This window comes from Pseudorasbora parva, chromosome 2 (assembly GCF_024679245.1).
Source record: "Pseudorasbora parva isolate DD20220531a chromosome 2, ASM2467924v1, whole genome shotgun sequence".
Lineage (NCBI taxonomy): Eukaryota > Metazoa > Chordata > Actinopteri > Cypriniformes > Gobionidae > Pseudorasbora > Pseudorasbora parva.
In genome coordinates this window covers 47,451,378-47,470,573 of record NC_090173.1, presented here as the reverse complement: position 1 = coordinate 47,470,573, position 19,196 = coordinate 47,451,378, and the positions used below count along the sequence as shown (strand labels likewise).

At 35.1% G+C, this 19,196-nt stretch overlaps 1 protein-coding gene and 1 long non-coding RNA gene across 3 annotated transcripts in view; one reads left to right on the top strand and one right to left on the bottom strand.

The window, feature by feature from the left end:
* Window positions 1–19,196, top strand: part of srl (sarcalumenin) — a 43,793-nt gene that overhangs the window by 11,150 nt on the left and 13,447 nt on the right. For both annotated transcript variants that reach the window (XM_067429049.1, XM_067429048.1), the window contains exons 2-3: window positions 9,191–9,286; window positions 11,351–11,446. In XM_067429049.1, coding sequence (XP_067285150.1) covers window positions 9,191–9,286; window positions 11,351–11,446 — 192 coding nt within the window. The remainder of the gene's footprint in view (window positions 1–9,190; window positions 9,287–11,350; window positions 11,447–19,196) is intronic.
* On the bottom strand, window positions 13,393–17,793 carry LOC137054971 (uncharacterized). Its single transcript, XR_010899972.1, has 6 exons — window positions 17,490–17,793; window positions 15,472–15,532; window positions 15,255–15,330; window positions 14,872–15,027; window positions 14,691–14,783; window positions 13,393–14,337 (listed from the first exon to the last, which is right to left on the bottom strand). It is a non-coding gene; the product is annotated as an uncharacterized lncRNA (long non-coding RNA).

The window sequence follows — 19,196 nt, the reverse complement described above, 5'->3', positions numbered from 1 at the left end:
GCAGCTTGGTGAGAGAGGTCCACTTTTGGAGTAATCATTAGAAAATGGCAGAAGCTAAACATGACTGTCAATCTCCCTTGGTTTGGGGCTCCATGCAAGATCTCACCTCATGGGGTCTCAATGATCCTACGAAAGGTGAGAAATCAGCCCAGAACTACACAGGAGGAGCTGGTCAATGACTTGAAAAGAGCTGGGACCACCGTTTCCAAGGTTACTGTTGGTAATACACTAAAGCCCCGTTTCCACCACAGGAACTTTACCCAGGAACCAGGAACTTTGGGTGGCACTGTGTGTTTAGACCGCAGGAACCAGGGTCTAAATGAAGTTCCGGGTAAATATTTCCCCCTCCAAACGGCCCTGCTCGCGAGGTAGTACTTTTTCAAAGTTCAGGAACTTTCGAGGGCGGGACTTGGGCGCTGAACATGCTGATTGGTTGAGCTCACGCAGCATTTTAGTTCAACGGGCATTTTTAAAAGTCTCTTGCGAGGTTCGGTCTACGTTCAGTAAATATCAGTCTTGCTCTCTGTCTGATGGCACGCGTTCGTCTCAGCCATCTCACGTGCAATGTCCGTAATAGCTGATAATAATATACATTGTCATTTTAAATCTAGCTTTACAAGCTTTCTGAATATGCTGCATGCTGCTGAATCTGCATATTATGCTCTTTTCTGTCGTTGTTAATTACCTCGTAAACCTATACATAACCAGCAAAAGCAGCACAGCTTGAATCTCTTCCATACACGTTATTATTTTTTTTTTATATGTCCTTACATGACGTGACGGCTCGCGCCGTGCTCATGTTGACAAGAGAGGAAAGTTAATTTTCCTGAGGGGTAAACTTTTTATTTCGTAAGTTATGAAGATAATGTTGGAGTAATGACACAGCGTATATTGCCCCAGGCAGTTTTTACTTTAACTGCGCCTGACAGAAGATTTTTTTTCTGATATGATTATTACACTTTACAACAAATAAATAGCTATAAATAATACTGTATTAGTCCTGATGGCCGTTAAGAGTTGCTATGGCTACAGTTAACACATTCAGCTGCTGGAGAAAACAGCGTTGACATTTTTGATGCGGCAGACAAACTGCATGTGACAAAATGATTGCGACTGAAAGTCATGTAAACACCAGATCGGTTTAGATACGCCTCATGTAAACAGTCCACTAAATCTTTCAATCGGTACACGCAAAAATGATTACTGTCCTTCACTGATTTGGAGGAGCAGTCGCGCGCAGTCCTATATCACCGGACTAATTTGCCTAATCTTCTCGGAACTTTAGATCGCGGTCGAAACCCAGACAGCTGCAGGTCTGGGGGGGAGAAAAGTTCCTGTAAAAAAGTTCCTGGTACAAATTGTTCTGGGTAATTTTGGTGGAAACGGGGCTTAAGATGTCATGGTTTGAAATCATGCATGGCACGGAAGCTTCCCCTGCTTAAACCAGCACATGTCCAGGCCCGTCTTAAGTTTGCCAATGAACATTTGGATGATCCAGAGGACTTATGTGGTCAGATGAGACCAAAATAGAACTTTTTGGTCCTAATTCTACTAAACTTGTTTGGAGGAAGAAGAATGATGAGTTCTAGGGGTGTAAGAAAATATTGATACACGTGAATATCGCAATATTTTGTTTGCCGATACCGTGTTTTTGAGAATCGATACAGTATAGATATTTATTTATTTATTTATTTACATCTAAGATTTTTGGCTTTGTGTTCGAATTAAACCACAGACTGTATACAACCCAACCGCTAGTTGGCAGTGTTATCTCAGAATGTGACTGACGCAGGAGCCAGAGAAGCGCAAGGTGAATGTGTGTGTGTGTGTGTGTGTGTGTGTGCATTAGCATTAGCAAACCTCACAAGATGATATAATTATTCCGCTCTTTATTATTTTAGATTATTACAGAGCTGAAGTGTGGACTCATTTTGGCTTCAGCTACAAAGAAGCCACTAAGGAAATCAACAAGAGTCATTTTGTTTGCGAAATAGGCAAAGTTAAAATCAAGTACTCTGGAAACATTGAATCGGAGAGCTATCTTAACATCCAAAAGTAATCCGTGTTGCTGAGAAGCGTTTCTATAATATATAGCACATTTTCCTCTCAGTAACAAAATAAACACAATTCAAAAGCATCTGAACATAGCGATGTGGATATGGATGCACCAGCTCTGCAGTTCAGTAGCCTACTTGAAATGGGACTTTATACAATAGACTGCAATAAAGAAAACAGCTTTACAGTATTAAATATAAAACAAACAGTCATTCAGTCATGGAATGAATTATGAACTTTCTGTTGCTAAATAGTTTAGAAATGGAAAAACTACTATACTGGGAACCTTTAAAACATGTAGAATGAATCCTTCAGTCACTTTACTATTTCCCTTTACTTAGATTGCACAAAATAGTGATTAGTGATACAAATGATACTGTATTAATTAAATAAAAAAAGCTACTTGTCATGTTTATGCACATGGTTGTGTTCTTTTTTCTTTTAAATTAATCTTTCTAAAAAAAAAAAGTTTTCTTCTTCTTACAATATCGCAATATATCGCATCGTAACTCATGTATCGTGATACGTATCATATCGCCAGATTCTTGGCAAAACACAGCCCTAATGAGTACCATCCCAAGAACACCATCCCTACTGTGAAGCATGGGGGTGGTAGCATCATGCTTTGGGGGTGTTTTTCTGCACATGGCATAAGGCGACTGCACTGTATTAAGGAGAGGATAATCAGGGCCATGCATTGGGAGATTTTGGGGAACAACCTCTTTCCCTCAGTTAGAGCATTGTCATGTCGGAAGACCCAGCCTCGACCCATCTTCAATGACCCGAAGCACACAGCCAGGATAACCAAGGAGTGGCTCTGTAAGAAGCATATCAAGGTGCTGGCGTGGCCTTGCCAGTCTCCAGATCTAAAGTAAACCCAGTAGAGAATCTTTGAAGGGAGCTCAAACTCTGAGAGTGTTTCTCAGAGTCAGCCCAGAAACCTGACTGATCTAGAGAAGATCTGTGTGGAGGAGTCGGCCAAAATCCCTCCTGCAGTGTGTGCAAACCTGGTGAAAAACTACAGGAAACGTTTGACCTCTGTAATTGCAAACAAAGGCTACTGTACCAAATATTAATTTTGCTTTTCTCAGAGTATTTGGTGTTCAAATACTTATTTGCAGCTGTATCATACAAATAAATAGTTACATTTGAAAAATAATACATTGTGATTTCTGGATTTTTTTTGGATTATGTCTCTCACAGTGGACATGCTACGATGACAATTTCAGACCCCTCCATGATTTCTAAGTGGGAGAACTTATTTTCCTCACTGCACACACACACACACACACACACACACACACACACACACACACACACACACACACACACACACACACACACACACACACACACACACACACACATATATATATATATACACACACACTACTTCATACTTTGCTTTTGCTTTTTTTATGCTTTATTCAGTTCTTTTTTACATTAAATGTCCAATTTCAATTTAGTTCAATTAAATTTCAATTTAGGTATTCATTGCAAACAATGGTTTGATCAGCCTGAGGTGAACTCTGAAGCTTTATCCTGGATAGATGTAAACAAATGCTTGCCCTTCAGAAACCTGCTGCCCCACATCCACAGATGGTTTTCACATTTGTGCTGCTGCAGGTTGATAAGCATATCACTTGTGCTGTTAGTTATTTCCGGCGAGAGCCAAAGAGGAAAGGCTAATGCATGCCCAAGTCAGTTTCAAGTAAGCAAATAAATGCCAGTGGACACCCGAGAACAAAATACATACGCCATGTAGCTGTATGGGCCGGTAGGGGGATTGTGGAAATGGATGACAGAAGAGTTGGACAGCATGCAAAGACCCAAACTGAATTTTTAGAGCTTTCCAGGCAAACTGCATGGTAAAAGTACTCTGAATGCTTCATGGGAATCACATTGGATTGTGCTAAAGATTATGGGAGTTTTTGCAAATAGCTAAAGTTAACAGATGCACTCTTTGGTGTCTTGCATGTAATATGGTTCATCTCTTTCAGTATGACATTTTAACATGTTTTTTAGAAGTCTCTTCTGCTCAACAAGGCAGCATTTATTTGAGCAAAAATACAGTAAAAACAGTAATATTGTGAAATATTATTACTATTTCAAATAACTGTTTTCTATTGTAATATATTTTAAAAATTCATTTATTCCTGTGATCAAAGCTGCATTTAGCTTCTCATTGTCATATGATCCTTCAGAAATCACTGTAATATGATGATTTGATGCTCAAGAAACATGTATAGTTATTATCAATGTTGAAAACATATTAATTGTAACATAACGCTATAGGTTCACATTCACTGTCACGTTTTGGGATTGACAACCGTATTTAGTTACAGATGTGTCTCGTTCACACAGGCACTTACAGTAGCGTCTTGAGTCGAATAGCCTATACTGGGTGTATGAATGTGCAAGGAAAGTCAAGCCTCTTACCCTTGACCATAGCGACAAAAAACAAAGTAATGTAAAAAAAGTATGAAAATGAAACACATTTGAGTCGCGCATAGATCACAAAACTGATGGGAGCCACTCCGGTGGAGAACAGTGACTAGATCTAGATGACACACACACACACACACACACACAGCTCGTAAGTTACCGAGAGCGAAACCCCTCAGCAGAGCAGCTCTCTCGCACTTTTAGTTGTCCATTCACACAGAGAGGGTTTTTCAAGAATGCGGTTGTGAGTCCTGAAATCAATATAGGACTTACAGCCGTATTCTGCTGCTATGTGAATGTGGCCAACAAATCAATTTAATGCATCTGAATAGATGCAAACAAATTTTATTAGTTGAAGTGTACCTATGAGGAATATTACAGGCATCTCTCATCTTTTTAAGTGGGAGAGGAGAACTTGTACAATTGGAGACTGACTAAATACTGTTTTGCCCCACTGTCTTCTATGCAAGCAGTCATTTAGACGATTTTTGATTCCACCACATCAGCTTAATATTTACCCCATATTTATAGGCTATATGATAAAATATGGTACTTAGATAGTATAGTACATCACGTGTGGTAGTACTAAGATTTTTACGTACAACTAAATCCTTGTGTTCTGTCAGTTAAATACAGAAAACAGTACAACATACTGTGATACAGTGTGTGATCTTAGGTTTGTAAGGGCAACTGCCCACTGCTGGTTATTTTTAGGATGAGGGGTCTGTTATCAGTCTTATCAACAGATAATACAACCATTTGGTAGCCATGTGTCCATCACTGAAGCTCTACTTGTTATGAAACCAGGGAATCCCCCTATACACCAACTCCCTGTGTAATGTAACCAAGGCTACATTACGCTTGACCTTTTTATTTTTTACCTTATTTGATACTCTAGATTAGAATTAGACCAAACAGTGCGTCTGAAATTTCATGCTTTCTGAATGCGGTTTTGCATACATTTACAAGCATTAAATATATGTTCTGTGTAGAATGAATTTAATCTGGACGTACTATGTTTACATTATCATGTGACCTACCAGCATCAGTTGTGTTGCTTCACTGCCATTCATAGATCCTCTTTTTGGGACAACAGACAGCTCTGTCGCTTAGTTACGTGGACTCAATCATCATTTAAACTACCCTGTTACTCAAGTAAACGCTGCACTAAGGTATTGCTCTTTACAACGTCGGACACATAGCAGTAATTAAAATGATTATCAATAATAATGTGTTGATAATGTTACACAAACCATGTCCCCATTCACCATCTCAGTCTGCTTTCTAAAATTCATTATCCTTAGAAATGCTTTAAATATTATAGAACATGAGTGGAGAAAGGCATATAGAGTAGTTCATCAAACCATCATAATACACATTATATGCATAACTCACCCACTATATTGAACCCGATTTTTCATATTCTTCTCTTGAGGCTCCCCTGCTTCACAGCAATAGTTAATATGTTAAAGCCCGCCTGCATAATTGACATAATTGGTTACAAGGTAGTATGTGACATCAGAAACACCAGCATGTTCAATTTCAAAGCGTACTACATACTTTTTCAAATATTCGGACAAACTACTGTTTTTCGTACTGTTTTTCGAATATTTGGACAAATTACTCTATTGTCTATACTGTTTTTCGAATATTCTGACATACTACTCTTTTGCCGATTATTTTTCACATACTAATTATTCGGACATACTCTTGCCTACTATTTTTTGAATATTCGGACTACTACTCTTTTGCCTTCTTTTGGTCGAATTTTCAGACTTTTTTAAATATTCGGACATACTACTCTTTTGCCTTCTTTTGGTCGAATTTTCAGACTTTTTTAAATATTCGGACATACTACTCTTTTGCTGATAAATTTTCTACTTTTCTAATTTGCTGACTAATTATTCGGGAATACTACTCCTTTGCCTACAGTTTTTTTGAATATTCAGAAGCACTAATCTCTTGCCTACTGTTTTTTTAATATTCGGACATACTACTCTTTTGCTGAGTGTTTTTCAAATACTACACTGTAAAAAATTATTTAGAAAAAAAGATACCTGGTTGCCTTAAAATTTTGAGTTCATTGAAATTAAAATTTTGAGTTAATACAATGAACATTTTTTGAGATTCGACAACCTTTATTAAAATATTATTAAAAGATTTTGTAAGCATATTGGGTAATTGTGTGTGTTTTATTTCTTATGACGCAGTGAAACATGCTAAATAGTGCTGTTTTCATGATTTATCAAAATTTTATGTGGTTCAGATACAAAAATATTTTGAGTTTCTATTTATTAAACAAATTTCCTTCATTGTATCAACTCAAATGTTTTATTTCAATGAACTCACAATTTTAAGGCAACCAGGTAACTTACTTTTTTAAGTTAAACCAACAAAAAACAACAATATTTTTTTACAGTGTAAGTATACTACACTTTTGCCTACTTTTTTCCGAATATTCGGACATACTACTCCTTTTCCTACAGTTTTTTGAATATTCAGACATACTCTCTTGCCTACTTTTTTTCGAATATATGAACATACTACTTTTTTGCCGATTGTTTTTCAAATACTAAGTATTCGGATCCACTAGTCTTTCTGCTGTTTTTTAAATATTTGGATATACTACTCTCTTGCCTACCCCTATTTAAATGCTAAGTATTCAGACATACTAGTCTCTTGCCTACTGTTTTTTTAATAATCGGACACCCGTTTGCCTACTTTTTTCAAATACTGATTATTCGGACATACTACACTTTTGTCTTTCTGCTGTTTTTAGAATATTTGTTTTTCAACTTGTAACCTATACAGTAAGGAAGTATTCAATTTTGGACAAAGCCGAAGACTTTTTTATAACAAAAATAATAAAAAAGTTGTTATTTTAAACGTTCTATTCATCAAAGAATCCTGAAAAAAATTCCTCAAGAATCTGAACCAGCACGACATAATAATCATGAATGTCTTGAGTAGCAAATCACTGTTTGTTTTTTCAAAGTCTTATCAAAGTCAAAGACTTTTACATTGTTACAAAATACACACATCAAATAAATGCAGTTCTTCAGTTTTTTTCTATTAAAGAAAATAGCAGTCCCCAAAAATATGAAGCAGCAACTGTTTTTAACATTGATGATGTTTCTTGAGCAGCAAATCATTTTATAATGTTAAAATCCAGCTTGATACTCTAAAATAGGACTAATCAAAGTCAAATTGTCAAAACCAAATTGAAATGTATTGTTAAACAGGAAATTTAATGGATGTTGTTGTGTTCGCCTCATCTCCTTCCTCCAAAAGAGATGTCGATCGTTCTGCTAATATGAGAGGAACTTATAATGAATGGCAGCGCTGCTAAATATAAACGTGGAGACATGGTGTCTTCCCATTAGACTCCATTTATGTCTTCGCTCCTGATAACAGCAGCCTGGCAGGAACACCCTGAGGCATTGTGGGTAAATGTCTATGAACAAGAGGGAAGATTGTACTATGAATATCAATATCGTGACATTAATAGTACAGCAATGCCCTGATGAGAACTGTGCTAGTCAAATGTTGACAGCAAATAACTGTTCATAACCGCTAAGATAAGGAAAGCATTACTATTGCGTTGATTGTGTTAACTTGTGTTATGGATATGAAAGATATTATGTGGTCTATTTAGATTGTGTGGTGTATTCGCTTATGATTCTTTTCATCTATAAGGGCACGTATACACAATAAAGATGTACTAAAAACCGGAAACATTTTTTCCTTTGTGTTTTTCACGGATAGATGAAAACATTGTGAAAATAATCCCCGTTCACACGGATCTGCAGAAAGACTAAAAACGTTTGAAACGATGTTGTATAAATGGACCCTAAAATGGGTGAAAAATATACAAAACCCAGCGGCAACCAGGAAACATTGTGTCAAGTTTTTAAAGGCAAGCGGGTAAATAAATTTGGTATTTTAGACCGAAAATTTGTTGTTATATTTATTCAAAGACAAATAACTTTCCATCATCAAAGTTTCCAAAAGATATATTAAGCAGCACTGCTGTTTTCAACATTAAGAAATGTTTCTTGAGCACTAAATCATTTTATATTCAGATTTGATACTCTAAATAAGACTATTATTTAAATATTAAGCGGCACTTTCAACATTTGAACTGTTTTCAACATCGATAATAAATATAAATTCTTCATGAATACCAAATCATTGTTTGATTTGCAGTCAATGCCAATGACTTTTACACTGTTACAATGTTTTACACTGTTACTATAAATGAATGTTGTTTGTTTGTTTGTCATCAAAGAATCCTAACACAATGTCACGGCTTCCACAAAAATATTCCCAAAAATATAACATGGAGTCCAACAGCATTTAAAAACAAAAAAACATTTATTTTACAATTAGAGGCAGCAATCACACTCTTATGGTCAAATGAACATTTTACAAGGTGCTTTAAAGTCTGTAAAACTCTTTGTAAATCCCTGTTCATCCATCCAGCAATACAGCCATCAGCTCATAAATAACAAATAGGCCTAGCTTGTCGATGCACTTTGGCAAAGGCTAAAAGAAGACTTTTATCACAGCATACTAATCACAGAGAGAAGACCTGCTGCAGTCAATTATGCTCCGGTGTGGGAAGATTTCCCCAGGCTTAAAATTAAGTTTTAACGTGTGTGTGTGTGTGTGTGTGTGTGTGTCTTTGCAGAGGAGGAAGCCGTTCTGGAATCCATCCTGAGAGACAGATCTCACATCGAAGAAACTCTGAGGCTCGCAGCAGATGAGAAAGCAGGAGATTATGCGGGTGAGGACATGATACACACGTAAACAGATCGTTTCGGTTTACAGGCTTTTGACACTATACTAGCAGGTGAATGTTGTCTTTAACCTTGGGTTGAGCTGCATTTCACAGCTTAACCACCAATATATATATATGAATGACAGACACATAAAAAAATAGTTAAATGAAATTTTCTTTTATATATATATATATATATATATATATATATATATATATATATATATATATATATATATATAAATAAGCTCAAAATAATGCTAATATCCCAAAGTACTAAACCTACAATACTCTAGCAGTTTGAAGATGTGACTTTTAAGTAACTATCATATACAGGGAGTGCAGAATTATTAGGCAAATTAGTATTTTGACCACATCATCCTCGTTATGCATGTTGTCTTACTCCAAGCTGTATAGGCTGGAAAGCCTACTACCAATTAAGCATATTAGGTGATGTGCATCTCTGTAATGAGAAGGGCTGTGGTCTAATGACATCAACACCCTATATCAGGTGTGCATAATTATTAGGCAACTTCCTTTGGTTGCAACATCACTGGAGTGCCCAAAAGCACAAGGTGTGCAATACTCAGAGACATGGCCAAGGTAAGAAAGGCAGAAAGTCGACCACCACTGAACAAGACACACAAGCTGAAACGTCAAGACTGGGCCAAGAAATATCTCAAGACTGATTTTTCTAAGGTTTTATGGACTGATGAAATTAGAGTGAGTCTTGATGGGCCAGATGGATGGGCCCGTGGCTGGATTGGTAAAGGGCAGAGAGCTCCATTCCGACTCAGACGCCAGCAAGGTGGAGGTGGAGTACTGGTTTGGGCTGGTATCATCAAAGATGAGCTTGTGGGGCCTTTTCGGGTTGAGGATGGAGTCAAGCTCAACTCCCAGTCCTACTGCCGGTTTCTGGAAGACACCTTCTTTAAGCAGTGGTACAGGAAGAAGTCTGCATCCTTCAAGAAAAACATGATTTTCATGCAGGACAATGCTCCATCACACGTGCCCAAGTACTCCACAGCGTGGCTGGCAAGAAAGGGTATAAAAGAAGAAAATCTAATGATATGGCCTCCTTGTTCACCTGATCTGAACCCCATTGAGAACCTGTGGTCCATCATCAAATGTGCGATTTACAAGGAGGGAAAACAGTACACCTCTCTGAACAGTGTCTGGGAGGCTGTGGTTGCTGCTGCACGCAATGTTGATGGTGAACAGATCAAAACACTGACAGAATCCATGGATGGCAGGCTTTTGAGTGTCCTTGCAAAGAAAGGTGGCTATATTGGTCACTGATTTGTTTTTGTTTGGTTTTTGAATGTCAGAAATGTATATTTGTGAATGTTGAGATGTTATCTTGGTTTCACTGGTAAAAATAAATAATTGAAATGGGTATAAATTTGTTTTTTGTTAAGTTGCCTAATAATTATGCACAGTAATAGTCACCTGCACACACAGATATCCCCCTAAAATAGCTAAAACTAAAACTTCCAAAAATATTCAGCTTTGATATTAATGAGTTTTTTGTGTTCATTGAGAACATGGTTGTTGTTCAATAATAAAATTACAAAAATACAACTTGCCTAATAATTCTGCACTCCCTGTATTATGAATAGTTTTTTGTTTTGTTTTTACAATCACAGCAGCATTTATCTAGCACAAAACAATAACCCTGCAAAAAAAAAAAAAAAAATGGAAGGAAATGAAAGAAAACAACTACCTTATGATCAGCTGGTAGGTTAGGGAGCATGAGAACATGTTGAGTCATTGCTGCTTGTGAACTGAAATTGCCATAAACGAGGATTATTTATTCCACGTTTCATATCAACTACCAGGAGAAAGTAGTTATCTAACTCAGCGGATCCATTCCAAACCGAAGTACTACCTCAGAAAGCCACGTCGATGTTTTTAGGTTTGTTTACATTGCCGTCTCCTCTCATTTCCTCCCCAAACGCTTTATCCACAACACCATCTGCAGTCTTCCCTCTTTCTGCTCTACCCTTGTGTCTTGTGCTGATGTTATACTCGGCTTTTGGTCTTTGTTTATTTTGTGTTTTTATCCTTCAGCTGCATTGCAGAGGCTGAGAAAGATCTACCACAGCTCCATTAGGCCCATGGAGCAGGCCTACAAGTACAATGAGCTGAGACAGCATGAGATCTCAGGTACCACAGCTCTCTCCTGTCTGTGTGTGTGTGTGTGTGTGTGTGTGTGTGTGTGTGTGTGTGTGTGTGTGTGTGTGTGTGTGTGTGTGTGTGTGTGTGTGTGTGTGTGTGTGTAATAAATGTGATGCATATTTGTCAGGCATACATAAATTGAAACAGATTTCATTATCAATTATGCTTAAAAAGACTTTAGATATACAAAGATGGCGCACTCATATTACTAATAATCAGTGTTGGGGAAAGTTAAAAATTCATGCATAACAGTATTGCATTACTCCTTTAAAAAAGTTACTTACTTTTTTGATGCTACTTTTTCTCACCTGAGCTAGGGCTTGCTTGTTTGTTTTAACAACTTCTTGTTTTGGCAAATATTAAGGATCTTTTACACAACAAATTGAATTTAATGATCATTGGGCTGAAGGATCAAATGAATGCAAATTAATTTGCAAATTAATGCCTTTAGAGGTGGGAAATCAAAGTAACTTTTTGGGGAAAGTAACTCCGATATACTCCGATATTACAATTAAAAGTAATCTGTTACTTTACTAGTTACATTAAAAAAAGTAATCTTTGAACTTTAGACTTCTGGACTTATTTTAACATCAGATTATAAAATTATTTCAAAATATCATAAGTGACAAAATGTATAATGATAAAAAAACAATAAAAAAACAATTCTGTGTTGAATGAAATACAACAGAAGAAAACAAACAAATGTACTTTCTACATGAAAAAGGTTGTTTTAACAAGAATTCAAAAAACAGTAAATTATATATTAGTACTCAATTCAAGCTTAAAAGCATAAATGTCAACGTTATAAAATTAAGTAAAATCTACTCAACTTTTAGCTTTGAATAATTAAATAATTATTATGATAGATTTTTTTTTCTGCTTCTTTTCCAGTTGTTATTTGCACTGTTTTATCATTGCTTTGGTTGTTAGGTTTACACTGTAAAAAGTGTTTCATTGGATCAAAGTAAAAAAATTGCGTCAACTTGTTACAACTAATTACTTTACTTTTTATCAACTTAAAATTTTTACTTTGAGAAGAATGAACTATCCATTACTTAGCCAAAGCAAAAAGTATCTTTGAATCAAATTAAGTTTTTAAGTTTAATGAAATATCAAATTATACTTTGTCTTAATGATTTCTCTTTGTATTAACTTATTTATTTTACTTTACATCTAACCAAATATTCAACCAATTACAATTTAAAATATATAATTTAATATAAAGAAATAATTTACTTTCAGAATGTGTAATTTTATTAACTAAGATGAATGACATCAAGCATCAAACTTTTGACCATTTATTTTGTCATATGATTTCTTTTATACAATGTGTACAGTATACTTTTGTCAAAATATTTCTACAATGTGATTAGAATTGTTATAAAATCACATACTGTATAAAAGTTTTTACACTGGATACAATGTAAATTCACCATAAGAATCGGTTATGGCTTCAAAGCAGAATTGACTACACAAATGAAAACAATTTTGGCTCAAACAATGCTTTAAAATGGGCAGTGTAAAACCAAACAAACACTTTAAAAAATATACCACATTAGCCAATGGTAGAAAAAAAAAAAGATATATATTTTTGCCTTAATGGAATAGTTTACCCAAAAATTTAACTTCTCTCATAATTGTCATTAAAAGCCTCTGAAACTAATTTAATTTGAGTCAAAAAATTGGACTAGCTTAAAGGGTTAGTTCACCAAAAAATGTAAATTCTGTCATTAATTCCTCTCCCTCATGTCATTGGACACCGGTCAGACATCCGCTCATCTTCACACACAGATGAAGATATTAGTGTTGAAATCCGATGGCTCAGAAAGGCCTTCATTGACACCAATGTCATTTCCTCTCTCAAGACCCATAAAGGCACTAAAGACGTCGATACAAAGCCCATCTCACTACAGCGGCTCTACAATCATTTTATGAAGCGACGAGAATAGTTTTTGAGTGCAAAAAAAACAACAACTAAATAACAACTTAAATAGTGATGGGCCAATTTCAAAACACCGCTTTATAAAGCTTTGAACCGTTATGAATCAGTATATCGAATCAGCGGTTCGGATTGCCGGTTTGATATGATACTCAATACACTGATTCATAATGCTTTGAAGCTTCAGGAAGCTGTGTTTTTTTAAATCGGCCATCACTATACAAATCATTATTTAGATTTTTTTATTCTGGTAATAAAATGATTGTAGAGCCGCTGTAGTGAGATGGGCTTTGTATCGACGTCTTTAGTGCCTTTATGGGTCTTGAGAGAGGAAATGACATTGGTGTCAATGAAGGCCTTTCTGAGCCATCGGATTTCAACACTAATATCTTCATCTGTGTCTGAAGATGAACGGAGGTCTGACGGGTGTCCAACGACATGAGGGAGAGGAATTAATGACAGAATTTACATTTTTAGGTAAATTAGCCCTTTAAGGATGAGTAAACTGAATTTAAATGTTTGGGTAAACTATTTAACTTAGCCTAGATCAAAGAAAGATTTAGTAAACAGTAGTACAGTTAACTTTGTTTAAAAGGCTTTATACAGTACAACATTTTCAAAGAAATGTACATCATTGCAGTTTTGAAGAGAGGTTCTGTACCTTTCGGCTCATCTGCTTGATCTCAATGTCCATGATAATTTTTGAAAGGCCTCAAAGGTATATTTGAGTCCTTCAGGTTCAGGATATTAAGTTCAGTGCATAAATTAGTCCAAACATCATGGCGCAGGCACATGCAACAGAGGGCAACTCGTGTAGTACTTCCACACCATCAATGGCAATGGAAATGTCCAGTGCACGACTGAGCATCACTTTCACGCATCACAAAAATGCCATGGTTGTCTTTTCAAATTCTCTCTCCATTTCCTCTCTCTGGTCAGACTAAAAACATACAAGAACAGAAATTTAGGGACTGTGAAAAAAAACACACACAAAAAAAAACACTTTTCATCTGAAAATGTAGTACAAAATTTTGTTAGCTTTCCTACTAGGTCAATGTAGAGCCCAAACGTCTGTTGCTAACTTTCATTCAAATGTCTTTGTTTGTGGTCAGCATAAACATAACATTTGTACAGTTTATTTCTTTGCCCATATAGTTTTTCAAGAATATAACCATATTCAGTTAGGATGCCTTGGGGCGAGTCAAACATGGGGAAGTGTTGATTTGGTAGTGAAATATCACTAAGGCAAACATGGTTGGAGAAAATATTAGTAGTTTGCATTGTCTACATTACCTGGTATACTTTGATCAGACAGTGTGCATCTTCACCAAGGTACATGATCAGGCACTTCAGCCAGCTGTCTTTTCTGATGTCTATGTTCAGACTCTACAAAACATTCAAGATGTATTTTTATTAGACCAAAACACTACTACATTGATTGCCACTAGCAATTTTGTTCACATGCAACCAATACCTGATCCATAAGTTTAATAGTGTCCTTCGTTTTTTCACGAAGGACTCCACCTTTGCTCCTAATAACCTGGAGAAGCTGAGAGCTCTGTCTGTCCAAAGATGCCATAAATCTCGATTGTAAAGGTCAGGTTGTCATGCGCAAAAATTCGGTATTAATCTGTTAGAAAGCAAAACAGAAAATAGTCATCTGAAAAAAAATTTTTTTACTTCAACAACTAGTAAAATACACATACACTCAAAGCATTAAAAACCAAAAGGCATTTTTATGGCATCTAAGACATTTTCAAAAACACTATATACTAAAATCCCATGGTAAAAACTATGGTAAAATTCTGAATTAGTCAGTTACATTATAAAAATGTTCAATAAAACAAATGATTTTACCTCCTCTTGTTGAAACAGAGCTGGCCATCTTTCTTGCAGTTCCTGAACACTAGGTTGGTTTTCCACTATCTCTTGTCTGCATAAGGAAAATGCATAAGGCATTTCCACATTGAGTTACTTGCCAATGAGAATGTTGTGGTAGAGCATAAACGAGGAGAAAGACAAAATGACAAAACTGACCCTCCAAAGCAATAATTAAAAGGTGCAAATTACTTACATTTTTCATGTATCTGGACTATTTAAAACATTTTCTATCTGTTGTTCAGCAGTACCCCATCCTGCAAAAGACAAAGACAAATTAACAAACTGTATCACATAAAAGTAAACAGACAACTTCTTTACCGGGTATGCTGGTCGACGCGATACGATAATATATGTCACTAAAGACGTATAAGTATGTCACTTTCATGTAAAGTTAAGATGACCAGATTTCTGAAATAGAAACAGGAAACAGTGTACAGACATTTACTAATTGAGCGGTCAAAATATCACAAAAAAATCGAATTTGGTATTATCTATGAATAATAATAAAAAAATGAATTTAAAAAACCAGGACAATAGCCAATATTCTTTTCAAGTTTTTTTTTTTTTTTTTTTTTGTTGTTGTTGTTGGCTCCCTAGATTATTATCATCATAAATAATTATTATGATTTAGTTTGATTATTCCGTTTTTTGGTCTGGTTTTAATACAATTCACTGCATCCACAAAAAACAAAACAAAAAACCCACAATAAAAACAGTTAATAGTAACCATTGTCAATCATAAGCTGATCAAACCAATATTATAACATGACTTATCAAAAACACATCACAAAAATAAAACTAATATGACAAAACAAATATTTGTTTATTAATTTTAACAAGTTTATACTGTATAAATTATTATAATATTTTTTTGTAATGCTTGTACTTGAAAAGAACTCATTTTAAATTGGACATATTATTTTGCATTTTAGGCTTATTTTAAGCATTTGTAATACACATTAAGTAGTTGCAAATGTATTATATATATATATACAGATATATATCGTTATGTTAGTTAAGATGTGCGGTAATCACTTTGTGTAAAGGCTACTGCCCCTTTAAGACCTAATGCAGGTAATGCATGGTCTTTCTCGACTGTAACTAAACAGTTCATATTCAGACTATGTCTGCTTGGATACTCATCAACATGGACATGTGTTGACATAAGTTACTTTTTGTGTTAGTTTGTCCGTTTAAGACTTGAAAGAGAACTCAATATTTGCGCGCTGTGACATGTTTGCGCGCTCTCGGATGAGTGCAATGATATCTGTCTGCACTCGCATGCATTGATTAAAGTTTACAAACAGGTGTTTTTACCCGCCACGGTGGCCGGTAGGTGAAGCGAGTTTACCCGTCACAACTCAAAATCAGCCGCATTTGGCTGGTGGTGGCGGGTGCAAAATAACGTCCATCCCTGTTATAAAGCACATTCAAACAGTATCCCTTTAATTAAGCTTGATTAGTTAGTGTGTTACTACCTTGGAAACGATTATAGCGATGTTTATTTTGATATTTGAAGATAATGGAGCTCTGCTCTCGGTTACGTTCTTCAGGAAGTAGTAGTTGCGCGTGTGCATCTCCCATATTATGATTTCACAGCGCCATCTGCTGGTCAACAATCACTAAACTAGACCTTCTATAACCAGCAGCTGCTAGTTTTTTTTTTGTGTGTGTGCAATATCTGCGGGTTATTTTGAACGAGCTGTAAAACGGGTACATTTCCGGGGACAGCTCCAGTCAGGGAAAGAACACCAAAAACCATTAACCTAACATCTACCATTAACGTTATTGTGTTAACATTAATCATAAAGGAGAGACCATACAAATAAGCAGAGCGAATACCTTGCGAACGCGAGCTTCATAATATATCAATAAAAATCATCAATAGACAACATAACAACGCTAAGGCCACACAAAGCGTCCAAAGCACGTGCATAATACATAGCGCCCTGTGGCACTCCAGCATACCCGAAACAGTCTTTATACTTTCAATATCAATCCATCTCACCTCAAGCAATTTACTTGTATTATTATCATTTTATTTCCACTTGGTTTAACATCGTGATGAGGTAAACCTTCTAGCCGTGTTAGAGCTGACAAACTAGTATACTAACCGTATGTCTCCAAAACAACAGTACAACATAATATTTTATGAAATTATACACATATAATGTTAATAATACGCCAACATATATGTTTAAAATTACTTACCAATTTTCCTGATTCCCGTTTTACCACGCCGAGTTCATCCATGCGGTGTAACAAGATGGCGGAAAGTTGAACATCCTCACGCACGACTACGGATGACGTTAGAAGTCACGTGACAATGGGACCCAATATTTTTACTTTAATTTAAACAAATGTATTTACTTTACACTAAAAAGACGTACTTTTAATTTAAATCAACCAAACTTTTTTACATTACACTGATGACCAGACAGAAAATTAAATGTTTTGAGTTAGATCAAATATAAAAACTTCTTTAGAGTAATGGCATGCCTTTTGCACTTTTTTCAGTGTAGTAACTTGCCATTTTGTGACATTTGGAGTTAATTTTCCAACTCAAAATGACACATTTATACTCAAAAACGATCCATCGAATGTTAACATCATTGTGTATTGTGTAGCAAGTATTAAGATCTCTGTGTTCAGCTGGCACATTACTTCTGTTATGTAGATATAGTGCCTACACTTTAATTCGGTGTTATATTGCTTGAGTAAAAAAGTATTGCAAAGAAAACTTCAACTAAGTAGAAATTGCTCAAAAGCATTTTACATGTTAAACTTTGTTAATTTTACTAAACTTAGCTAAGTTTACTAAACAATGTGAAAATACGAAATAAAAAAATTAATACATTTTACTTTTTTTCAGTGTACATTTAGATTTAATATTTTTATTTAATTTTCACCAACTAAATTAGACAATGTTTAGACCTTAAATTTTGCTTAATACTATTAATAGTTGTCAGAGTTATTTATTTATTTTTGTTTTTTGCTATTTACTATTCATTTTACTATTATTTTTTACATTTCATAAAAAATGTCCATCCATTTGTATAACACAGTTTTAAACATAAACTAAGGAACTTTTTTGTCATTAATACGTAATACGTAGATTTTTTTTGGATTTCTGCAAAAAAAAAATATTGCATAGTTTATTAATAACTATTAGCTAATTTTGCATATATTTTATTTTAATTAACATGATTAAAATATGAAAATGTATGCGATTGAAATAAATTGGATTTATTGATGATTATATAAGACCGGCATTGTCTATTTAAAACTCATTTAGTTTATTATTACTTTTACAGAGATCTATGTTTCTTACCCTTTTGTCAAATATGTATCACATTAAGTTTATTAGATTGTTCATGATAAAACTGATTAATCCAAATAGATGGAAATTGTATATGCAATTCAGATACATACATCTAGGCCACAAATATATATTTTGAGTGTAGTTTAGCGTTATATGAATGTTGATTGGTTCTTCATCGCTATTATATCATTTTGCATCATCCAAACCAAACCACTGAGCATTCATCATCATATTCATAAGGAAGAACCCAGGGGTTGCTGTGTTGAAATATTAATGTCTTTAAATGCTGATGCAAAAAATGATAAATAGTTTTGAATTGCCTATATCCTTAACTCACCACCAGGGGCGCTATTTGCATTCTTGGCCCTGTAATAGAAACATAATTTCCCTGTGATGAAAATCAGCAAATGTGGTTCTTTCATATGAGTATTTCATTTCACTCACAATGTTCCAGATACGCAGAGCTGTAAATAAAATTCCTAGACTACTATAGTTTTTGTTAATATTTTCGATTTTTGTTTGCATAAAAATTGTAGGTAGTTTTTTTGTGTTTTTGTAAGTTACAGCAGGTTTTTAAAAAAAAATCTGCAGTTTTT